Genomic DNA, 26,183 nt, shown 5'->3' with positions numbered 1-26,183 from the left:
AGGAATTCTGAATTTTCATTTGATTATATAGAGAGTGTTAAGAGTTATTTCCACAATTTTCTGTTCATGCTCTATTAGCAATCAATGTCACATAACACTCTCTCTTTCTATGGAGGGAGGCAATCCATCTACTTTAGCCATCCTCCAAATATTGTTGATGTTACAGTGGGATCAGAAAGCCAATCATTAACCCTGTATCCAAAAGGGGTTATTTTGATTGCCATGTGATTCATTACATCCACACTCTAATACCCAATTCCCTTCCTGAGTCTAAAGCTTGTGTCTGTAAGAGCCAAATGTGAAGATTACATCATCTGTGCTGCTAACATCACTGCAAAAGCAATCATCTAGCAAACTACAAAAGCAACTGCTATGTAACAATCAAGTCCACTTAACCGAATTAATGATAAAAGTGAAATATTTAGGTTAGCCAGTTCTCTACGTACAAAAACCCCTGTGTATTCCATGTTAACAGAAACCTAAGTTACTCGCAGGGGGAAGAGGGTGGTGGTGGTGGTTTAAAGTAACTTTTCATGCTTAAATTTAATAATCAGCAATGTAATCATTTTATTACATCAGTTTGAAAAAGAAAGAAAGTTGTTTGTCAAAAACACATTAATTTCCATTGCCAACTGGGCATAGAGACTGCTGCTGGATCAGTGGGGGCTGGTGCACAGTGCATTTTTATCTGGTTTTTGCTATAGGTGTCAGGTAAGAAGTCACTACTCATGGCACAGGAAGTGGCTTATGTTAGCAGACAGAGACCTGAGAATCAGCAGCAGAGTGATAAAGAGAAATGAAAGAGCATGAATTCAACTCAGTCACAGCTCACTACCTTCCAAGGGCTCCTACAGGTGCCACCCACAGTTAAAGCCCACATGTGCAATAGCTCAGGGAAGCTTCATTGGAAAAGTTGACTAGTCTCTGTGAGGAACTCTGAGAAGAGAGAGATTTTAAATGCTTCTGTTCAGCAGATCTGTTTTTCTAAACTTTATGCTGCTCTTACATAGACCTGAATTTTTAAAGAAAATGATCAGAGCAACTCAACTGAGTGACTATCAGATTTTTCCCCCATGTGTTTTCAAATGTGAGTGCTCCTTATAGGACTATCAAATTAAAGTAAGCTGGAAATACCATATATCTTGGATTTCATCATCACTTACAGTTTTGTTTTAAAACAGAACTTTTATTTTATGTTCCTGCATCTTATTACACTGCCAGTATTGCTTATGAGATTATTGACTGTTGCCCAGGAAACCTAGCACCACCTCAAAAAGCAGTTTTGCCAAGTGACTTTCATAGGTTTTATTGTAACACTATAAGCTATTACTGATTTGGGAGCATGAGCAGTTTTAATTTTAGCTTAACCCAAAATATAATCTTGAAAAGTTGAACTGTAAAGTTTTAACTACCTGTACAAATACAGGGTTATATGCTGAATATAACAAAGTGTAAAGGTAAGAGGGGCATTTAATGTAAGTGATTAAAACAAAACCCTTCCGAGCTGCCCTGTCCGCAGACGCCGTCCCTGCAGCTCCCATTGGCGGCAGTTTCTGGCCAATGGGAGCTGCAAGGGAAGAGTGCAGAGCCCCTACATGTGGGAACCGGAGGGGGGACATGCTGCTGCTTCCAGGAGCCACAGAGTGGAGCAAGCCCCTGACCCCACTTCCCAGCAGGAGTTCGAGGGCCTGATTAAAACATCTGGAGGGCCAGATGCAGCCCCCAGTTTGGCCACCCCTGTCCTAGATGCTCCCCTCTCTGGCTCCTGCAGGGGCACTGGGGGATGGGGAAGAAACTTTTTAAACCTTCTTCGCCACTTCTCTGCTTCCCACTTTAGCTCCACTGAAGGATGGTGAGGAGAAAAAAAAAACAAAAAAAAAACAAACCACAAACGAAAAACAAAAACATTTCCCTGTCTGCAACTTCCTCCCCAGCTCAGTGAAGGGGTCTTGGAGGACCATCAACTTCCTTCCCCTGAATGCTCTTTTACTCCCCTCTTTGGCTCCTCTGGGATCTATATACATTTTCCAGGACAATTATTCTTAACTTAGAAATGATAAATATTTTTTACTAAAGGAAAAACAGGGCAACATCTAATTAAACTTGGAAACTCTGGCAGCTTCTTTGCCACAGTATTTGGAGAAATGAGTACCTCTGTTCCCGAGTCAAAGAAGTGAGTCAACTATCACAGAAGTGGGACTGACTATATACTAAACCATCTGAAATGTACAAAGTAAGCTCAACATTAGAGAAAAACATTTTCACCTCTAATCATTCAGTTTTACAAATTTTAGGATGTTACAAATAAACAGTAGTAACACACGGACAGAAATAAGATTTTTCAGTTAACAGTGTCCTTTCAGTCTCAAGAATCACATCTTACCTCAAGGAGAAAGTCTATTTTCTCTTTGTTTGGTTTAAGAAATAGCTGGTTAAACTGAATACCAATTGCTCGACCCTGCATTACATCACAAACAGTGTTGCATGTACAGATTCTGAAACAGATTTCATCTAGAACATCATTCCTGCATGAATACAAAAAAATGCAGTAAGATTACAGACCTTGACAACAGCTATGCAGAGGGTGTCTAGACAGGATAACAGATAACCACCAGCATTTTAAGCACCGTGTTGTCTAACATTGCTTGGAGCATGTCTACATGATAAGTGTTTAAAAATGATTATTTATATTACAACAGTGCCTCGGGGTCTCAGTCCTGGATCAGGGCCTCTCCCAGCATTCTTAAGAATGCTCATGTCTGCTCCAGTGCCATGGGCTTCAAATAGTTTGCCAGAACAGCTATGACTAGAGCAGCAGGCTTTGGGAAAGCTCTTAAAGGGCATTAAAAGCTTAGAGTTAAGTGAAAAAGATTTCATAGACATTTTCGTGTCCATGTTACCCTTCTTTACAAGAAGTTCTGTCCTTGTGTGACTGTAGTGAAATACATGCCTGAAAAATCATATCTATGCAGAATGTTCAGTTTCTCTCATCACAAGACTGACCTTCCTCCAATTAATTACTTGTGTCTGAATTCTTCAGACAGTTTCTGTGGAAAGCATTAACAATATAAAATTGTTTTTTTATTTTCAAAGTAATAACATCAGTCAAGTTGACAGCAAGATCTCTGCGGGGAGGGAGTGACTTTTTGTTCTGTGTTTGTACATTTAACACAGTGGGGCTCTCTGGTCCATGACTGATGCTCCTAGGCATTACTGTTATTCTGCTGCTAATGCTAACTACTCACCCCTGCTGCGCTTTCTGGAAGAGTTCTCTCATCACAGACTGTCTGAACTGAACAGGTAACCTGAGAGTTATATTATCTTCAAGGAAAATCTTCACTAACTCCTAGAACACAGATAAATACTGTATCAATTTCAAAAGGCATTTCTCTAATTAGACATTAATAGATGAGCCTATCGAATGTAACAGATCAAACTAAGTTGTTCCCACCGCCCAACCTGCACCTGAATGAGAACTTGAAAAGCTTTCATGAACTGTTCATTAAACCTCACACCTTCTTTATGAAGCAGGTTTTATATCCCATTTACAGATCAGGAAACCAAAACAGCAATTAAATCACTTCCCTAAAGTCACACAGTGTGTCACTAGAAAAGTTGGAAAGAGAAACAACAAGTTTTGACTGCAACATCCCTCTAATTCAGTGGTAGGCAACCTTGCAGCCCATGAGCCGCAGGTTGCCCACTACTGTTCTAATTCCTAGGTAACAATGCCTCCATGGCATACTACAGTTACCTGTGAAATGGAAGTTACTCACCTTGTGCAATAACAACAGTTCAAGATATCTCCCCCTGCAGATGCTCCACAGTAGGTGTGCTTGCCTCCCTGAGCTGCTGATCCAAGAACTTTGGAGTAGTGTCTGTTAGGTCTGCACATACGCTGTCTGCCCTTATGCCCCACCATGAGGCTCATCAGCGCACAGTAACCCCCCACCCCTAGTTCCTTCTCAACTGCAAAGAGATTGACAAGAACTCTGAAATAGAGGGGAGGAGGGTTGTCTTTGCTACTAACTAGCCCTCCTGAACAGCGGCCTTTAATTGGTCACGATGTGACACTGGCAGCTGTTCAGTAAAATTATCCAGTTTTCAATAATTTATATAATTGTATTTCACCGTGAGGGCTTGGCAGTTGGCAATACAGAATTGAAGCGTGGTTGAGGAGTACACCTCTCTTTTGAAAAGGTCCGGACATATGCAGTCCCTGTCACAGGGAGCAGACCCCATCTGGTGTTGATGGCCATGGGACGTGACGGTACCCACTATGATAGAGTTGGGTGGAGGGCGGCAGAAGAGGAATTCAGATTCCTTAGCTGGGACATACTTTTGTCCTCCCACTTGCAGGCAGGTGCTACTGATAGTGGAGTTTGCCAGATGGTTCTTTCCGGGTACAAGATGGCCTCATTAATAGGAAGGGCTGTATTTGAGGAAGAGGATGAATGGAGAATGTCAAGGAGATGATGGTGAGCGTCTTTGACTTCCTCCAGAGTATTTGGAGAGTGTCTGCAACTCTCTTTGCCCAATCCTGGAAGAGATGAGAGCTGTCAGCCAAAGATGGTGGGGAAGGCATGACAACTTTGTCCAGGGAGGAGGATATGGTCCTCGAGGTTCCTCCATGATGTCTTCTGGGGGCGCCGAAGCTCTGGATGCTGAGGCCAAAGGGATGAACCCTTGAGGCGCACACGTGAGGCTCAAAGTTCACGAGACATGCTGGCAATATGGCATCCATGGATCCCAATATGGCTACTGGGGTGGTGGTAACAGAGCCCAGCAGTGGTGCCCATTGGCGGCTGTACCAGGATGATGATGGTGGGGCGATCTAAGGGTATACCGAGTACCATACTGAGCCTGAGAAGAGTACTGACGCACCACCTCCTTTGGTCAGTCTGAACTTTCGCTAGAGCAGGGGAACATGCATGGCAGCAGGGATGAATCCTGTGCTAGGCAGAGGCTTGGTGTGGAGATCTTAAGTACTGAGAAGCAGGAACTCCGGTTATGTCTGATACGCAGAAGTACCTGGAGTGGTGGAATTCTGCCAGTACTGACCAGCTCACTGCTGATGGTGGGGTGCAGGGAATCTTGCTTGTATCGGTCGCTCTGGTGCTGGATGAGGCGTTAATGACGGTACCAATACAGACTTGTGTATTATAAGTGGCCTTTTTAGCGGAGAGCTTACTTGTGTCCCTTGGTGCCAACCACTTTGTGCCAGTGCCCATTAGGTCTGTGAGCATGTCAACTGTACCTGCTGCTGTCAGTTTCTGAGAGCTATGGGTACCAGACTGGGACGATCTAGGTGCCGAAGATACAGAGAGGGATGGAGATCACTTACGGCTATCTTGGGGCTCACTATGGTTGCTTCCCACTCTCTCCTTTGATGACCTGAAAAGGGTCAGCAGCTTGCTTCTTCGACTCACAGCCTTTAGCTATAGAGGGATTTGAGGATAACTCTTGTCTGCCAGGTGACTTGTGGCATGGGTACTGACAGGGTCCGAGCGCCACCTGCGTGAAGATAATCTTGTCGGCGCTCTCCATTCCTTTGTGACTGTGGCCTGAGTTGCTGGCAGATACCACACTTCTGCTGGATGAGGCTTTCCCTGAGGCAACAAAATGCACTGGGAGTGCTTGTCTGCAACCAGAATTGTTTCCTTAGAAGTGAGGCACTTCTTGGAGATGGTGAACTGGGCATATCCCATAGGATGAAGGGTCCCCAACGAGAAAAGAAAAGCAAGGGGGAAAATAAATAAAATTTTAAGAAGAGGGGAGGGAGGAAAAAAAAAAAAAAAAAAAAAAAAGGAAAGAAAAGCCACAACGATATACTAACTAACCATGGACAGCAAATAGAAGGTAATGATCTACCTCTGTCTACACTACGCGTTTAAATCTATTTTAAAGAGCGTTAAACGAATTTAACGCCTGTACCGTCCAACTACAAACGCCCTTTATATCGATATAAAGGGCTCTTTAAATTGATGTTCTGTACTCCTCCCCGACAAGAGAGTAGTGCTAAATTCGATATTATACAAATATCGGATTACGTTAGTGTGGCGGAAATCGACGTTAATGTGGCCTCCGGGCGGGATCCCCACAGTGCACCACTGACGCTCCTGCGACAGCAATCTGAACTCGGATGTCAAGTGGGCGGTAAAACAGAAAAGCCTCGCGAACTTTTAAATTACATTTCCTGTTTGCCCAGCGTTTGAGCTCTGCATCAGCACGGGTGGCGATGCACAACTCAAATCCAAAAAAGAGCTCCAGCATGGACCGTACGGGAGATACTAATCTGATGACTGTATTGGGGAGACAAATCTGTTGTTATCAGAGCTCCGTTACAGAACAGAAAATGCCAAGCGTTTGAAAAAAATCTCCCAGCTACACAGTGCTGCATGCAAAGTGTAAACGGAAAGCCAAAGAATCAAAATGGACCCTCATGGAGGAGAGAGGGAGGGGGTACAGAGGACTCCAGCTATCCACAGTCCGCACACATCTCTGAAAAGTATTTGCATTTCTGCTGAATCCCCAATGTCTGTAGGTTCAACATAGTTCGGCGTGGTATCAGGAGATAGCCCTCAGTTTCTTTCCCCCCTCCCCCACACCACGTGAAAGAAAAGGGAAAGAAATCATTTCTTGACTTCTTTCAATGTCCCCTATGTGTACTGAATGCTGCTGGTAGACTGATGCTGCCAAGCAGGGAAGAGCAGTATCTGCTCCTCCTCCTCCCCGGTGGTAGACAGTGCAATATGACTGATATCCATCATCGCCATCAGCCCGTGAGTGCTCCTGGCTGGCCTAGGTGAGGCTGGCCAGGGGTGCCTGGGTAAAAATGGAATGATCCCAGTTATGTCCCAGTAGATGTGTACAGAACGGCTGGTAACGTCTTCATCATTAGCAACTGGGGGCTGAGCTCAATCAGCCCACCTCCTTTCCTGTGTAAAGAAAAGATTCTGTACTGCCTGGACTGTCATAGCAGCAGCATGCTGGGTCCTCTCCCCCCGCACCGCTTATTGTCCTGCCTGGACTGTGACAGACCCCAGGAGGCTCCTCCCCCTCATTTTATCTTCACTAACAAGTCTCTGCTTCTTTATTCCTGCATTCTTTATAACTCATGACACAAATGGGGGGGGGGGGGGACACTGCCATGGTAGCCAGGAAGGTTGGGGGAGAAGGTAAGCAACGGGTGGGGTTGTTGCAGGGCACCCCTGTGAATACTGACACGGAGCAGCCTGTGTGTTCTCTGATACACTGGTCCTCTAATACACTTGCCCCTTATTACTAGGCAGGACTGACTCTATTTTTAGAACCATAAGGGAGGGATTGACTCGGGAGTCATTCCCAATTTTGCTTTTGCGTTGCGCCCCGGTCGATTTCAGCCAGGGGCATCATGATAGCAGCGAACAGTACAGAGGGGGAGAGATAACCGTCATTTCATTGCCAGTTTACTCCGGCAGTAGACAGTACAGAACGACTGGTAACCATCTCTGCTATCATGCAAAAGCAAGTTGAATGCTGCTGTGTAGCGCTGGAGTATCGCCTCTCTGTCCGCGGCATCCAGTACCACATACGGTGCCGGAGAAAAAAAAAAGCGAACGGGCTCCATGGTTCCGTGCTATGCGTCTGCCAGGCAATCCAGGGAAAAACGGCGTGAAAGGATGGTCAGCTCATGTTTTCCCGGAGGAAGGAATGACTGACAACATTTACCCGAGACCACCTGCGGACAGTAATGATTCACCATGTATCAGGGGCGGGGGAGACTGTGGGAAACTATGGGATAGCTACGGAAGAGCTACCCCCCCAACCCCAAATCACAAATGCTTCAGAATCGATGTTAGCCTCGACAATGGATGCACAACGCTGAATTACTGTGCCTAGTGTGGCCCCATGAAATCGAATTTATAATATCAGTTTTATAAAACCGATTTTAGCTAATTCGATATTATCCCGTAGTGTAGACGTGGCCCTAGCCAGAGCAGTTGAAGGAAATGAAGTAGGCTAGCCCGAGCATTGAATAGCCTCATGGCAGGGCATGCAGAGAGACTGCACATGGCAGGGCATGCAGAGAGACTGCACATGTGTGAGTTCTCTGATCAGCAGCACAGGGACACAAGAACACCTACCGTGGAGCACCATGGATACTACTTAAAGAAGAAATCTTAGATATGAACTAATGCAAGTAAAAAGGCTCCAAATTGCTTTTCCAGTACTTTACCTGATAGTTGCCACATCTCATACAGCAATGGATTTGACTATAAGGAGTTGACTGTTGTGATGTACTATTGGATGATGATGTAAGAACTCCACAAGCTTGACAGTACCCAGCTAATCTCTTCTCATCTATGGTGCAATGAAGTGATGATGAACCAATCTGCAAAATAAGAACACATTAAATTTTAGCTACCTAGATTCTATGAATAATTATAGGCTTACTTCTGAGCAATGCTGAACACTCACAACTTCTATTTTAATGAATTATCAATATTAAATAAAAGCAAAAGAATTTTTTTTTAAAAAAAATCAGTTAATTGTTTTTATTCACATGTGCTCTTATTTGATTTTTCGCTGACCAAGCAGACAGAAATGCCAGTTTCATTATGATTTCATATTTGGATTCATAGTGAGGCAGGAAAAGTGTTTTTAAACAGTGGAAACATTTCTATCTTAGATTTTATGAAAGGTTGTTTTAGTAATATTGAAAGTTTGGTCCAAGTTGATCACTGTTAAGATACTAGTGACCATTTTAATTTCCCCCTTTTGCCTCCTCCTCCAGGACTTTAGAAGAACTACAAAACTAAATTCAAACAAACAAACAAACAAACCCACATCCTAAAAACGAATAGAATATTAAAAGTTTTTAATGTAAAAAAAAATCAGAAGCAGGAAATGGAAAGAGTTATGGATTTCTACAGCAATGTTAACTACTACATTGCACATGTATCTCCTATTCCTGTTTATTGTTCTTAAATATGTAGTTTAACATATTACTGTTAAATACCAAAGAACACAGAGTGCGCTGCACAGCCAAAGCATTACTACTGTGGAAATCTAAACTTTTGAATTTTCTAAATATTTTTAAACTAGTATAACTTTAGCACTGTATTAACATAACTCCTACATGTAAACATGAGCTTTCCCTTTTTTTTTTTTTAAATAAGCTTCCTCTAACTGAACGAGACAAACAGAAGATGGTCGATAGAGACAAAGCTTCTGTATAAAAACAGTCGTTGATGGAGTTTGCATCTTTACAAAGAGGTCAAAATTCTACTACTACATTTCTACCCTGCTATAATGCGACCCAATATAACACGGGTTCGCATATAGCGCAGTAGCAGCTGGGCTCCGGTGGCGCTTTAAAGGGTCCAGGGCTCTGGCTGCTGCTAGCCACTGCTATCCCAGGGCTGTGGCAGCAGACCTCACTGGCGATTTAAAGGGCCTGGGGCTCTGCTCTGCAGCAGCTGGAGCCCCAGGCCCTTTAAATCACCGCTGCAGCCCTGCCACTGCTACCCTGATATAAAGGTCTTTCACATATAACATGGAAGGGATTTTTGGCTCCCCACAACTGCATTATATCGGGGTAGAGGCGCATCTGGCGTGCAACTGCAGTTTTTAAGTTGTTTTAAAAAGAGAGAAGAGAAAAAATGAGTTGATAAACAAAATGTAAGTTCTAGTCTCAAGTCTGAAAAGATAGCTGAAGAAAAAAAATTGTGTTTTGTTTATTTTAAGTTTGTGGATTTCGCATGAGATCAGTTTTAGCTAATTCTGGACTGTAATGCAATGATTTAGTTGAGGGAGACAACGTCTAACAATGGCATCAACCACAAGTTCTTCTCTCAACTGCTGGAAATTCTATAACCTCAATCAACTTAAAGCAGGCTCATCTAAAGTAGGTAAAAACATTTTCCTCTTGTAAAAAGGTACATTTGCCAAGCAGATTTCTGGTAATAAAAGTAATATTAAATGGATATCAGCATATACAAGGCATGGTAAAGTTTGCTGAGAAATGCTATTCAGCTCAGCTCCTAAGACAATTTGTGGTCTTTTTCCAGGATTCCTTCATCTCAATTTATTTTGGTAAACAATCCAAATAAAACAAAAAACGCTTTACTCGAGATGGAAAATTGCTTAACAATTACCTGTCATCTTCTCAACTACAGTAGGAAATATGCAGACCACCAAAACTTTCCTCAGAATATTTGATGCTTAAGTGAGAAAGTCCACAGGGAAATATTTTCTTGTATCACTGGCAGACAATTAAAAAGTGTGAAAATGTGGGATTCTTCCCAGTAAAGTTTTGGTTTTTGAGAAGTGGTTTTATAACACACAAATTTACAATGGGAAATTTTTTATCTCAAGCAGAGAAGTCATCAGCAAGCACTGCCAACCCAGAGATACAGCTATAATATTGCTGCGCACTGTGAAATTATTTCAATCTACAGAATAATAGTTTTCCACTATAAGCTCAATGTTCAGTGAATATATACCATACAAGATAGGCAATCAAATCAGATAGATGACAACTGCTTTCTAAAAAAGGGAGAGTTGCAACAAGTGGAGAACTTTATAGAAAACTGAAAGCAGCAAAGAGTACTGTGGCACCTTACAGACAGATTGGAGCATGAGCTTTCGTGGGTGAATACCCACTTCATTGGATGCATGCAGTCGAAATTTCCAGGGGCAGGTATATATATGCAAGCAGGAAGCAGGCTAGAGATAACAAGGTTAGTTCAATCAGGCAGGATGAGGCCCTCCTCTAGCAGTTGAGGTGTGAAAACCAAGGGAGGAGAAACCGCTTTTGTAGTTGGCAAGACATACACTGTCTTTGTGTAATACCGAGCTGATGGTGTTAAATTTTCAGATGAACTGAAGCTCAGCAGTTTCTCTTTTGCATGGGGCGAATCTGAACAGCTTCAGTTTTTTTAGTTTCTCTTTGAAGTTTGAAGTCTGTGTCCTGGATAGTTTTGTGTGCTGCGGGGATGGTCTTACTCTAAATTCTGCGATTTGTTGGTTATCCAGGAGTTTGTTGAAGTGCTTTCTTCCTACAGGTTTTCTGTATTTAATTGCTGTTCCTGTTTAATATCTGATGTGTGTCCAATTTATCCCTTTCTGTAGGGACCGGTTTCTCCAGTTTGGTCGGAATCACCAATTTTGGAGGGCATGCGCGCTGGCACCATGATGGTTGTTCTGTACATTACATGCACGTGGACGTGCAGCGATGGATAAACCGGTGGATGGCTGTGTGGTTGAATCTGGTGTTAGATCCTTTGGATGGTTTGTCGCTTGGTGTTAGATATAGTGTGGGCAGAGTTATGGGCATCAAGGTTTGTTGCCAATGATTGTGTTCTATTAGAGTCACTACTCGGTTGCAGTTGCAGTTACTGTGGAGCACTCAATCTTCAAGGTTGGCAGGTTGTCTGTGGCGCAGACTGGTCTCTCCACCCAAAACCTGTGAAAGTGTGGACATTTGTCTCAGGAAGGGTCTGGTAGTATTCCCTTTGATGATGCGTTGGAGGGGTTTTAGTGCTGGGACTGACTTGTGTATGTGTTGTGCGCCAGGGGAGTTCTGTGTAGTTTGCTTTCCTTGGGTTGTCTGTTTTGCCTCTTAGTTTATAAGCAGGTCTTCTGCGCCTGGGTTACCACGTTGGCCTTGCTGATCTGTTCGCTTTCTTAATTTCCTCCTGCCTGTGGTATTGTAGTTTCAGTTTTGAGAGATTGCCTTGGTGAAGGGATTTTGTATCGGGTTGTGGATCTTGTTGAGGGTTGGAGCAGGATTGCTTGGTTGGTTACCTCACGGCTTGGCTGTGCAGATCAATGGATCACGTTGTGTGTTGCCCGGGTGGAGCGTAAGGGTATATGATAGGTAGGCATTAGCGGGTTCTTTGGTAGTTCTCTGTATTAGGGGTGTTTAATGCATCACTTTTGCCCTGTTTGGTGGGTCTAACACCTCCCTACTTAGTGTGATGAAGGATTGAGGCCAGTGGCCTGAAGGTGATGGTGGGGTGTGGAGCTTGTTTGATTAATCGCGGTCAGCTGCTCGGTTGGAATTTCCAGTAGTGGTCTCTTTCGCATGGGTTCCGATGTGAATGAATCTGTCATCCATGTGCGTTTTACGGTTAGAGAAGGTGCGTGATGGTGGGTGAAAGTGCTGATGGAAACATGTAGAGTTCCAGGTCAGCCAATAAAAAATGGTTGCATATTTATTTGATCGGCTCCTCCACAATTTTGCCAGCAATTGACCCCTCTATGTAATATTCAGCCAAACTGTACCAGTCCCTATGTAAAAAAGGATAATATAAAAAAAAAGGTATAACAAAGAGACATACTGGACATCAAATCAGATATTGGGAATGGCAATACACAAAAAACCTGTAGGAGACACATGTTCAATCTTCCCTGGTGACACACAATAGCGATTTTAAAAGGTTAGTCCGTGCTTGCGCAGCAAAAAGCTTGCAGCGACCCGATTCAAAAAGAGGAAACTGCTGGCGTCAAGTTCATCTGCAAATTAATTTAAACACTACAGGCTCAAGATTACACAAAGATGCCGTGAATGGCTAGCCAACTACCAGATAGCAGTTTCCCCTCTCCCTTTGGTTTTCACTCTGCCTAGAAGAGGGCCTTTGTCCTCCCTGATTTGAACATAACCCTCGTTATCTCTAGCTGCTTCTTGCTTGTGATTAATATGTATTACCGCCCCTTGGATCCACTATGATCCAAAACTACGTGGGAGTATTCGGCCAGAAAAGCTCATGCTCCAATAATCATCTTGTTGTAGTTCATAAGGTGTGCTATAGGACTCTTTGGCTTTCACATCCCATCTAACTAAGGCTACCCTCTGATAATATAAACTTAAAGGTGAGTTTGTCTGTCAATCTGCCGTACACCTAAGAAGAGAACCATACCTGCCAAACCCTTCTTTGGAGCGGCACTACACGTTCATTTGAAGGGGGGACGATTTACCAAAATTTTTTTCTTTTCTTAAAAAAAAAGAAGTTTCTTGTTGTTGATTTGAGCGCAAAACATGCCATATCTTTCTTGGCTGAGTCTTGGAGTGCGCTGTTATACATTACAAGAGCATGATCAGCCGTAACTGGAAAAGATGTCTATTATCCTTGATATTTACTTCCACCTGACCAGTGAATACACGAAACAAGTTTGGCTATGGTGATGTAATCTCAAAAACCTCTCAAACAATACACATAAATTTGCCATTATTGCTACGTGTGCTCAAAATCTGCATTCGAGACATGTATAGCTGCGCGGGTACTGATGCTTGTCAAGAGTATGGGAAGGGGAAAAGAAAATGACTATACTACACCATGTTTCATACCCATTAGCATTTTGAGTGGTAAGCCCCTAAAGCTTACAATTAAATAAAATCTGTTCTTTTATCCTCAACCTATAGTATTTTGAGACCCTGTCCGGGGCCTGCTGAGTGGAAGTCCTATTCACTTCAACATTCAGGGAACTGCCTCCTGTACAATTGGCGGCTGAAGCTGTCTGAATGTTATAAGCAATGCTCTTGGTGGATTGTTTAAGGTATCGTTCCCTCTAAAAAAGATTCATAATCTTTTTTAAACATTGTTTTGTATATGCTGGCTTTCAAGCAAGATTTTCTCAGTTTTCTATATGAACCTTCCTAATGTCTGTTTGATTCACGACTTATCCTGCAACATATTCCTTTGTTACTTTAAAAAACTTGCTTTCTCCTTCTTTAGGCTCCATCTTCATGCTGTATAACAACTTCCTTGCTATTTTGTGGCGAGCCTTAGCCTGGACATTTGCAGTTAGCACACTGGCACCTCAAAATCATTGAAGACGCTGTGTGCAACACTTGCTTTAGTACTTCGGATTTTTGTAACTAGTAAACTTGTTAAACATTAACAATAACAATGTTTAAGGGTTAAGGTTGTTCAGCGCTTTAGCTATTTTCGTATAATATTTATATCCTTCCTTCATTTAATTGCTGCCTTTTATACTTCGATTCAATGACTGTTTTTAGTTATTTATATTAGTTAGTGCTTAATATTCCCTATCGTGTGTTGCTTTTTGTTCATATCTAATATCTGCAAGCCTTACAGAACCAGAAGTCGCGGTGGCAGCAAACGTATGGTTATGTGCTTCTGTTTTACAGTCTGTGCTCTGTGGAAAACTAGCGACCTGCATCTCAGAATTGATTCTTATTTAGGTGTTCTGGCCGTTCTATAGGCAATTACTAAACATTGTTGTGATCATCTATAGTGATTCGTCCACAATTGTGCAGCTTAAAAAAATAAATTGAGCCATACCCATATTGATAATTTTAAATTATTTTTGATGCTTCTTTTACACCTGTTTTAAATGTTATTGTATTTTCAATTTTACACATCGCCTGACTATCAAAGTGTATACACTACCTCTTTATGCTTTTTTTATGATTAGAATTTGCACTGTTTAAAAACCCCAGTATTTCAAATTCACCCATATACAATATACTTATTAGTTTTGCCTTACAAGTATTTGCAATCTCTTTATCATGCAAGTTGATACGTACTAATGAGTCAATTTTAAAACAAAAAAACAACGCAAACCTGTTGCACTTTCAAAAACCAAACTGTTATAAAACGCCTTTAGGCCTTTACAGTCCGCATTCATGGCCTGACCTCTTGGGGTTCCACCTGAACGTTGCATTTGCTCTGGCAGAAACACACTAAGTCTTTGTTTACATTGCATGGATAATGCTTGCCCGGGCGCTCTTGTTACCAAATGTCGCACGTCGCTGGAAACGTCGGACGACCAGGCATTTTGCATGGCATTTTTCTGGTGTAGAACCAGCGCCTCGCAAATGCGATATGTCTTATGCTCAGTGATGCGCTCTTTAAAGAGCTTCATTATGGTCCCTTCATGGCCCTGGTCCTCTACGTGTGCACCTCCGCAACCCATCCATGGAGGGAAAGACCATGGGCGTCCATACCTATGAATGAAGAGTGTATGGTAGTAGGGTTTTCCGGGGCTGTCTAATATGGACTTTCAAAGCAGTGTGCCGGGCGCTGACGCTCCTGTTCGGTTGTGTTCATCTGGATCATCTTTTATCGTCGATGCTAACCAGTTAGCAGGTAGCCGGCGTGTGATTGAGTAGTTTTCTCTTTTTTTACGATTATAGTGGTGTTCTTGAGCAATTTTTGTCAGTGTCATGGGGGTTCGTTGTAGGGGTTTCCAATCAGTAAGTATTACTCTTTTCACGCTTCCTGAAAGACTCGGGCAACTGGCTGCTATCTCCACCTAATCGCCTCACCCCTACCTCAGATTTTGTCAGCGTTGTATTTCATATTTTAAAAATTGAGTGATGAGGTCAAGTGCCTTCGTGTCAGCTATTTTTAGCAAGCGCTACCCACTTGGGCACGTCTTCTTTTCACTTTTTGTCGAATCGGGCTGGGTGGAAGTGTTTAAAATAGTATGAAACGTGCTGACGTCATCCTCTCCCTCGGGTGATGATGCCGCTTACATTCTGTATAACAGTGGAAAAATATTGTTCGGGCAGAATGCAGTTAAAAACAGTGTAGGGAGACATACAATTCTTCCCCCCAAGTTGTCTCAGTCACAAGTCTTACTGATGTATTCCCTTTGGTGTTATTTTTTTTTTTTTAAACAGATCATTCGATTTGAAGCATCGGGTATGGGACATGTAGCCCTGCTGATATGGCGGGTGTCTTTTTAGAATGCGAATGTTAGTGGTGGGGTGATTTTAAAATGTTGTAGCAATATTTTCTTGGGATGTAAGATATCCTTGCCTACCTCTCTAGCTTCGATCCAGTGATGTGGGCCATCGGTGTAATGTCTGTTGGCTCACTTTACGCGGGGTGACATCTACATAAAAGAGGCAGCATTAATCTCCTTGCTAAATGTTAAATCAAACTTTGTTGTCTGAGATCGTATTCGGCTGAACAGATGACGTGGTTAGGATACTGAGTTTGTGCAGCCTGTAGCACTCTTAAACTGTGATTTTTTAACAAAATTGTTTTTGTTTTTGAGGTTGCGGTGTGTAACAAAAAATGAGCATGGACACATGTCCTCTGGAATGGCGGCTGAAGCATGGAGGGGTATATAAATGTTTAGCATATCTGGGATGTAAATACCTTGCAATACCAGTGACAGAAGTGCCATGTGAATGTCTGTTCTCACTTTCAGGTGACATTGTAAATAAAAAGAGGGCAGCATTAATCTCCTGTAAATGTAAACAAACTTGTTTGTCTGAATGATTGGCTGAACAAGAGGTAGGACTGAGTGGACCTGTAGACTCTAAAGTTTTACATTGTTTTGTTTTTGAGTGCAGCTATGTAACAAAAAAACAAACAAGCAAACACACTACAACGTAAGTTGCACTTTCACAATAAAGAGACTGCACTACCATACTTGTATGTGGTGAATTGAAAAATACTCGTTTGTTGTTTTTACAGTGCAAATATTTGTAATAAAAATAAATACAATATTAGCATTATACACTTTGTATTCTGTGTTGTAACAGAAATCAATATATTTGAAAATGCAGAAAAATATCCAAAATATTTATTAAATTTCAATTGGTATCCTATTGTTTACCATGCGATTAAAACTGCAATTAACTGAGATTAACTATTTAAATAGAGATTAATTTTGAGTTAATCACGTGAGTTAACTGCAATTAAGTGACAGCCCTAATTCTATTATAACTTTCCATGTCAACGTCAAGTCTCACATTTTCTCCTTCTCTTTTCTCTGAAAGAAAAAAAGGGGGGGGGGGGGGCTGTGAAGGAAAGCATGAACAGTAGGTCTACAATTCTGAAACAACTTTAATGTATTTTAAAAAACTGAAGCAACAAATCTTATTTGAACTTTTTGTCCCTCAATCCAAATCGTAGAATGTTCTAATTTAGACTAACAGTACAATGACTTTCTCTAGAGAAAAAAAAGAAATATAAAAAGTTGAAAGCTTTTAGTTTAGTACTCAATGTACCTGGCATTGCATTTCCTCAGTACTGATTTTCAATCCAGCTGTGGAACTCTCCGTTTCTCCATTCACCATGCCAGGCTCCATGGCTAATAAATCCAGAGTTCTTATAGTGTGGACATAAAGATCTTTGTTTAATTTAAGTGCTGCTTCTAGCACCAGGATGGAATCAGCAGCCTGCTCTTTCAGCTAAAATAATTTAAGTGCATTTTAAAAATCAAGGTTTCTCTTTTTGCTCGAGTTTAACTTCACATATTGAAAACAAAAACCACACTCCTTACCTGTATTACAGATATCCTAGTATTAAAATTTCAAATGTAAAAGTCTAATGCAGCATCTGATCCTGCATTTCTTGTGCATCCAAAATTCCCACAGAAGTCAATGAGAGTTTTTGGCACTCACTGAATGCAGGGTTGGATCCTTACTTTTCACTATGATATTTTTATATTATGTTCACTTTGTACAGTAGAAAAACTTGTCAATTTCTTTCTGTCAGCTTGACTTTCTGATTTTAGTCAGTTTCCAGTGTATTAGCAAGTTACAATGGTTGGGTTGTAGACACCTCATCTGAATGTTTCACTTATTAAAAATGAACTGTTTCCATTTGAATTTTTTTTTTTTTAAAAAAAAAGAAAGCAAAAAGGTAAAATTGCTTTTTTTGGTCCTAAATTCTGAGGTATCTTATTTTTACAAATATCAATTTTTGGCAAATTTTCACATAGGATCTTTTTCAGAATAAGGTTTCCTGACAAATTAAAAAATAGTGAGACTTATCATAAGGCATAAACAGGACAGGAGAATTATTTTAATCTCCTGTTCAAAATTATTTATATTTGCAGCACTGGATACGTAATTATATCAGTAAATAAAAATCTTGCAATTTGTCTAAGAGGCACTATAGAAATTGGCTTTTTAAAAGCATTTTCCCATATCTGAAAAAAGCCATGAAAAATAGTGGAAAAACACCACAGAAGAAATCAGTTCAACATAGTAATGCAAAGTTTTCATTTTCTTTTAAAAAAGTTTCCATAGCAATAAATTCAACTATGTCAACTACCACAAATGTGGAGTGTATTCTTCCTAGCCTACTCCCCACAAAAAGTAGAACACATCATGCACCACTGGACTTACAGTTGAGAGCTAGATATATGAAGCGTGTGAGTGATGAATTCTAAAAAAAGAACTCACAGCTTGAAGTAGGTACATGTATCTATTTTCCTTTTTGCTGCCATTCAATTTCAAAGCATAAGCATTTGGTCCTGTAATTATCACTCTCACATGACTACACTCCCCTCTATGTCTACTCTATTTGTGTGAGCACAAAAAGAGACTCTCATAAAGAACGTTTTCACGACACAAAGCAAGTTTTTTTTACATTATCCAGAGATCAGTATCCATTATAAAAGTAGTGGAATAATAAAACAGAAAAACCGAGATACACAAATAAGTGGAAAAGCTTATTAACCAACATATCATCTTGTACAAGACTGAAGTTAAAATACTCGGATGCAATATATATACACACACGTTACATTGCACCTCTAGTAGTTAAACCCTTTGGTATACTCACATTGGTCTGAAATCTAAACAAAAATAAAGCAAAAACCCTCACCACTTTTAAAATATTTTCTGTAAGTTCCTTTTCCTGCTGTATCTGATTCATTCTGAAGGAAAAGAAAATATTTTTAGATGGCAAGTCACAATCCTAATTACAGGACAAAACAACAACTATGTTAATAAGAAATGTAGCCCAATCCCATAAACACCTACAGTACTTTTGGGCTTCACAATTAATAAATATGCTTTTGCAGGAACTGACAAATGGTTATTTTAAAATTACTGGATATTTTAAAACTGATTTCTCCATAGAGAATCTTCCCATTAAATGACCAGTTTAGTGTCAGAGACAGACATAGGAGGTTTTTTAAAAATAAATAAATAAAATATCTAATATATGCATATAATGAGGATTTCTCTCAATACATGGGCAAAGTATGCTATGCCTCTAAAGTTAGCATCTATCCTCTGTTTTACAAAATAACTGCTTTTCATAAACAGACTTCCTGACTATAAAGCTGACAGTATTTTGGCAATGCAATTTACAGGGATTTACAGTGTAAAAAAAGTCAATCCAAGAGGCAGTTTAAAAAACACAAAACTCTACATATTTTGCTTAAAACAATGGATTTTTATATTTAAGTATACAAAACGTCTAATGAAATAACCAGCGAGCTAATGAAGAAAACAAGCTTTATTCTTGCAGATTAGTAATCCACTAGCTCAGTGGATTCTCAGTCTGACAGTCTGGAACAATATGACCCCGACTCATTTAACCAGCCTGGTATAATAAAGCCAGAGACTTAAAAATTTACCGAACACACACTAGACTGAGGCCTAAGCCTACTAGTCAGAGTGAAAAACACCTGCCTTCCTTTCCTCTATGATTTTTCAAGTTCTGTCAGGCTACACAGATCACATAACAGAAATATATTTTTAAGCTTTATTCTGAATACATTCATTTTATATTTTTTCAAGAGTACACTAATTCATAATTTTAATCTTCTATAGGCTATTAACGTGCCATCGTCAAACCGAAAATTCAGGTTCTGAACTATATGACGCTCAATACATGTAATGTTAATAACATTCTGAAGAATATTTGCTGACTTACGCATTTAACTGAGGTGGACCAGGTTTCACTTGTTTTACAGGAAAACTACTTTGGACAATGGTCCTAATGGCCCTATGGGGGGAAAAAGTGAAAACAAAAATTTAAGCACAGAATTGTTTGTTATTCTCATTAACACGTGATATGCAGAGCACAATGCATGCTAAATATACCCCTCAATTTAGAAAACCTGACAACTTGTACACATTCTCTACATAGGGTATTTAAGACACATAATTCAGTAGCCAACACACTAAAAACATTTATGTTCAATATTGTTACATGACAGCATATTTTCTTTCTAAGGCCTCTTCAGACCCATCCACTTGTTGCACTCATCCAGGTGACTTCAAAAGTATAAAAAAGCAGAATATTAACAATGCTATACATTTAGTTTGAAATTTATAGGGTCATGTTGAGTTTGCACACCTCTTATCTAAGTACAGAAAAGTAAACAAAGATTAAATTTAAACTGTTAGCAAGCTAAAACATGTGTACTTCTGTGCATACACGAACACCCATTAAGAACAGAAGTTGAACACTTCTCTGAACAGCCTAATTTAGAACCAATATTAAATTTAAATAGGATTAATTAACATTTCTTTCTGTATTTGACCTATGAAAATTGCTCAAAGGAGTTAGTTTACCATCTATTGTAGAGGAGTATAGCCATTGCAGTGTTTGGAGGTAAACTGGATAGGTCCACATCTACATGTTTAGTTCCTGGAGGAACTTTGCTAATGCATAGTAGTTCATTCAGCAACATATTCAGTACAGGAACAGACAAACTAAAAAACAAGAAAAAGAGGACTGTACATTTCACGTAGAAGTCCTACTTCTATTATGTTTAGATAAGACAGAACTAGTCAGTGCAGGGCATATTACTTAAATTGATCCATAATTACCCAGGAAAGTAAGAGTAATTTGCTCCTCTATAACAGTGACTCCCACTCATGGGTAAGTTCTTCCTCCCAAACCAAGGTCAGATCCTGCTTTCACAAAGTAAATGACAAAACTCTTACTGAGAGTAGGAGTGGACCCCTATAACAAGAAGCAACTATGTGCTACTTCTATTTGTCTCATATGAGTTGTGCACACTACCGCACAATGGTTTAAGACTGGGGGCTAGAGTGGCACATACGCCATTATAAGTTTGAACATTAACACAGGTGATGGGCATTAGTACAATCACAGTCTTACTCTGATAAAACAGTATAGTTCCACTGAAAAGACAGGAAAGCCCCACTCTAGAATTCTGAAGTTCAAAGCTATGCAAATGAAAATACCGTGGTTACTAATTCAGATTTCTCTGTAAGAGAAGCATTTGAAGTTCAAGTAAATGACTAGCTTACGTATCCTAAGACTTCAGAAAAATACTGCTACATAATACACAGTAACATTCGTGAGAGCCCCAAAGCAACCAGTTCCACATGCACATTTAGTAACTACAGCCGGATTCTGAAATCCTTGATGGATTTTTAGTCCTCAACAAATAACAGACTGATCTATATGTTGTCATGCTATACAATATTGAAAGTCATGCCAATTAATCTACTCTGAGTACGAGAGGTCCAAGAATCTTGTCTATCTGGGCAAAAATGGGACCCATGATTCACCTTGGATGAAGCTGTAATGCAGACTGGGATCAGAGTATGCCAGTGGTTCTCAAAGTTCATTGCACCATAACCCCCTTCTGACAACAAAAATTACTATATGACCCCAGGATGGGAAACAGAAGCCTGAGTCTGCCCGAGCCCCACTGCCCCAGGACCCACTTTGGAGTCCTGACCCAATATGAGAACCCCTGGAGAATGCCACTGAAATCTCTTTAAATGTAGTTGTGTAACCTAACATAGGCAGTTGAAACCCTAAGGTCTGGGTCCTGATTACGAAGCCTTAGGACAATCAGACCCATAGTTATTCATGAATCAGTTAATAGGATGAGGGATCACATTTTAGTCTCTCCCTATTACGGAGAAATTTTAAATTAAGACAGGACCAGTTTAGAGGGACAAAGTGAGTCTATGAAGTCCTGCATCAGCTCAAGGTTGTGGTGCATTAAGGAGACAATTTTCAAAACTGGCCTCTTATTTTTTGTGAATTTGAACTCTTGATAAATTGAGTGCAAAAAAACACATGAATTAATTACAAATTCAAAGGCATGCCTCCAAAACTGGAGACCTAGTTTGAAAGTCAAGCCTATAGGAAAGCATTGATTGTTCATCTTGACTTCTACAGTATATTTAGAATTAAACTAAAAATACATTTTTGCAGTAAAAGTATTATAGCTCATATATTATTGTGGGTTTTGTATCTAATCATGACCATAAAGATTATGATTAAAGGGCTACATAAATGCAGAGACTTATAGGGGAGACCCTCATAGCACTTTTACAGATGTTAATTACGCTTTACAACACTCCAGCAGTACAAATAAATACTCTACCCCACAAATGAGGAAACTGAGTAACAGAAATTAACAAAGCTGGAAATTTAGAACCAAGGACACTAACTCATAGGTCCCTGCTCTGCTCCTTACACCACATTATCTGAAAATGTGGAATACACAAGGAAGCACAGCTTATAAAAATTCAAACATCAGATTTTGCAGAGAAAGGAGAATAACTTGTTTATGAACACCCTATCCCACCTTTATATAAATTTATTTGAAGACAGTCATATGGTCCAATATGCTTATAAAGATAGCAAGCTTCTTTATGTCGTCATGAAAATTATGTTTTTTTTATACCACTTCAGAAAAATCAATTACTCTTACAAGACAGGAAAATTAGGTGAATTTTTAGTTTTCTAATGAAGCTACTTGAAACCAATGGTTTTTTTTTTGGCACCCAAGCTTTAAAATAAGCTTTATAAAGCTTATAATCCAACATTAAACAAACGTAATAAAACCAGTGCGAAGGCGGAGAAGGACACAGGTTACAACAATAGGAGCACACATTTACTTAGGTTAAGAATGTCAAGATCTTATAAGGTTTGCTGTGTTTCTTTTTAAAATTACTATTATTGCTGCTGCTACTACTACTAATTCCCTTCTGGGAGCTGCAACATTTCTGTTTATGGCCTGGCTTCCTTACATCATCAAGAGCAGGGGATCGCAAACTTTTTTACTGGTGACTTATTTCACACAGCAAGCCTCTGAGTGCGACCCCTCCCCCAACAAATTAAACACTTTTTAATACATTTAACACCATTATAAATGCTGGAGGCAAGCAAGATTTGGGGTGGAGGTTGACAGCTCGCAACCTCCCATGTAATAAGCTCACAACCCCCTGAGGGGTCCCGACCCCCAGTTTGAGAAACCCTAATCAAGAGTCTATTTTACCTATTTATAAACAGATGGAACTATTATAGTTGACTGAACTGTTAATTCCTTCTCATACCCCACACCAAAGTTTCTTTTCAAATGTCTCAGTTGGAATACAGAATAGGACCCATTTCCAACTTGTTAAAAAACAGAACGTCGGCTACATTGTAATTTAAGATTTCCAACCTGAAATGTATAAGCAATACCTTTTCTCTAGTACATCCAAATCCCACTTTAAGTGTGCAGCAACTTTAAGAGCAAGGAGTTTTAAAATACGGTTTCTCTTGTTATCAGGCGGAGGCTGGACCTGGTTCTGCTCATTCACTGATGGCTTAGAAGCCTGCTCTAAAAATTGGACAATCAACTGAACAGGTGGAGGATCTATAAACAGGAAAAAACAAAAAAAAAACAAAAATGCGACACATTTTTCACTTCATTTTTAGGCACAGAAACAAAATGTCATATTGAAACAAAATTACAACCATGAATATTGAGCAGAAAATGTTCTTGGCATTTATACTAGCATCTTTTTTGCTTGACAGAGATTCTAACCTCAAAGAATATCATGAGTTTTTACACTGAATTTAGCCAGATTCTTAATAAAACAAACTTACGTTAAATTATGATTTTATCATGGCACCCAAATATTTTTTGTATTTATTTTCACTGTTGTGCACTACTGTTACTAAATTTCAATCACCAACAACCATAAGAGAAAGCATTCCCATATTAAATGTGTCTTGAGCACATTAACTATTAGCTGAGAATAACGAATCTGGCAAATAGAAAGGTTAAAACCTGATTTTGAGCAGGGCTCAAAGTAAGAACATAAGAATGGCCATACTGGGTTAGACCGCTGGTCCATTGAGCCCAGTATCCTGTTTTCCGACAGTGGCCAATACCAAATAGTTTAAAAGGAATGAACAGAACAGGACAATTGTTAAGTGATCCGCCCCCATCATCCAGTCCCTGCTTCTGGTAGTCAGAGGCTTATGGACACCCAGAGCAAGTAGTTGCATCCCTGGGCATCTAGGCTAATGGCTACTGATGGACCTATCCCCCCATGAATTTATCTAGTTCTTTTTTGAACCAATTATAATTTTGGCCTTCACAACATGTCCTGGCAAGAAGTTCCACAGGTTGGCTGTGTGTTGTATGAAGAAGTACTTCCTTTCGTTTGCTTTAAACCTGCTGCCTATTCATTTCAATTTCTTAAAGGTCTTCAATAAAATGACTAATTGTTGTAGACTGACAACAATAGTTTAGAACAACAGTAACAATAAACATTTCAGTCTTCTTCAGAGACCTCTCAGGATCTTTTCCAGTACAGCCTCACTGGAATTAACATCCCAAGAAAATAGACTTTTCCCTCATGGATAACTTCAAATTTGGCTGGAAATAATCTGTTTCCACTTCTGCTTTTCCACATGCTATTTAGAGGTATGCAATTTTTTTTTTTAGAATTGTCAATTAATTGCAGTTAAGGCATGCAATTAATACTTTTTTTTTAAAAAATGAAAGTTAATCGCAAACCTCTGGAGATGGGACTCCAGTAGCAGGGCAGGGAGGGAGACACTGGCTGGGTGAAGGGGGCCACTACCCATGGCACCATGCTCAATGGGGCACCGCTGCATGTCGGGACAGGGGTGCCCCTCCTTCTGCCACCCTGCTCCAGCCTCCTCTCCCTCAGTGGAGTCACCCTGGCCAAGCTGCTCTGAACAGGGAGCCTTCCTTCTGTCTGCTGCGCAGAGGAAATGCAAGGGGGCTGAAGTTAGGCTCACCCTTCTCCCTGACCCCAGGTCAACAGCAACCAGGTACATGAGTAGGGGCAGGAGGACATCCTGCCTGTTGAGGATGGCTCAGGAATGAGCGCTGCCGGCTGAAAAAGAATTCAGGCTCCTGAGCGCTTTGCTTAAAGAGACAGCGCTTCCTGCACACACACACATCCCAAACCAAAAATATTGGCAAAAATATTCACAAATGGTATTCTATTATTAACAGTGCGATTAATCACAACTTTTTAAAATCTCAGTTATTTTTTTTTAATTGTTTGACAGTCCTAATTCTGTGTTATAGAATTCAAGTCAGGGGAAAGCAGTATTGAACTGATCACTAATCTTTCCTACAGCTTTGACTGCTTTTAGTATTCAAAAATTAAAACTATTAACTTTTTCCTGTATTTTACAAAATATAGGCGAACACCGCTAACTTAGACATCAAAATTGTGGATTAATACTAGGAGATCTAAATTAACAATGTAGATTGGGCCTGTCATATTTAGTCTTTTGTGAAGATAACGGGACTTCAGCCATGGCCAGGGCCTTTCGTGCTACAAGAATACAAATAAATGACAGTTTCACTTTGTAATTTTAGTCAGATTCTCACTTGACTAAGGTAAAATTTTCATGGTTAATAACAGGATCTCAGAAGTCCTGATTCTAAACAGACAAGGCTATGCTAGCACAGTACATTTAGAAAGGCATGCAACTTGACTTCTTGAAATTAAGACTGAGTTAAAAGAAATTTCAGGTACAAACCTGCCTAAATCCCTCTGACAATTTTTGTGGTTTAACAATTAAATTTTTTGTTTACAGAAAAAAATGCTTGTCCTATTGCTGTGTGAAAGGATCAAACAAAAAGGAAAACTCTGAAACGAAGAATTGTTAAATGAAACATTAAACAAAAAAAACCTTGTAATTTATGCTGTCTACACTGGCACTTTCGTTGTTACAACTTTTGTTGCTGAGAGGTGTGAAAAAACATCCTCCTGAATGACAAACGTTTTAGTGACGAAGAGAGCCGATGTGGACAGCGCTTCGTTGGCGGGAACCATGCTCCCATCGATGAAGCTACCGCTCCTCATGGGAGGTGGTTTTATTTTGATACCAGGAGATCTCTCTCCTAGTGATAAAGAGTGACCACACAGCACACCTTACAATGGCACAGCTGCAGCAGCACAGCTCCACCATTGTAAGGTGCGTTGTGTAGACATAGCTTTAGGTGTTAGAATATTGGGTAATAAATTTTAGAACGGCAGTTTTGGTTATTCTTTTAAAACTTTTTTCATTACCACGAGTCAGTTTGCATTGAAGATTTATTTTCTCAGTTAAGCTCAATTATATGTTAATATTATTTAGTAACTGCATAAAACACCACAGGTGTGCATGCTTCTTTAGACAGATATTTGCAGACTTAATGACTAACTCAGGTGGACTGCAAAG

General features: G+C 40.1%; 1 protein-coding gene across 3 annotated transcripts in view; it reads right to left on the bottom strand.

Annotated features, from left to right (window-relative positions):
• Nucleotides 1–26,183, bottom strand: part of INTS8 (integrator complex subunit 8) — a 73,696-nt gene that overhangs the window by 43,894 nt on the left and 3,619 nt on the right. For all 3 annotated transcript variants that reach the window (XM_032763915.2, XM_032763916.2, XM_032763917.2), the window contains exons 2-9: nucleotides 23,169–23,343; nucleotides 20,285–20,425; nucleotides 19,641–19,712; nucleotides 18,582–18,633; nucleotides 16,976–17,158; nucleotides 8,219–8,374; nucleotides 3,246–3,346; nucleotides 2,384–2,525 (exon numbers count right to left, since the gene is read on the bottom strand). In XM_032763915.2, coding sequence (XP_032619806.1) covers nucleotides 2,384–2,525; nucleotides 3,246–3,346; nucleotides 8,219–8,374; nucleotides 16,976–17,158; nucleotides 18,582–18,633; nucleotides 19,641–19,712; nucleotides 20,285–20,425; nucleotides 23,169–23,343 — 1,022 coding nt within the window. The remainder of the gene's footprint in view (nucleotides 1–2,383; nucleotides 2,526–3,245; nucleotides 3,347–8,218; nucleotides 8,375–16,975; nucleotides 17,159–18,581; nucleotides 18,634–19,640; nucleotides 19,713–20,284; nucleotides 20,426–23,168; nucleotides 23,344–26,183) is intronic.

This window comes from Chelonoidis abingdonii, chromosome 2 (assembly GCF_003597395.2).
Source record: "Chelonoidis abingdonii isolate Lonesome George chromosome 2, CheloAbing_2.0, whole genome shotgun sequence".
Taxonomy (NCBI): Eukaryota; Metazoa; Chordata; order Testudines; family Testudinidae; genus Chelonoidis; species Chelonoidis abingdonii.
The sequence above is the reverse complement of the archived record's forward strand: the minus strand, read 5'-3'. Positions and strand labels throughout refer to the sequence as shown.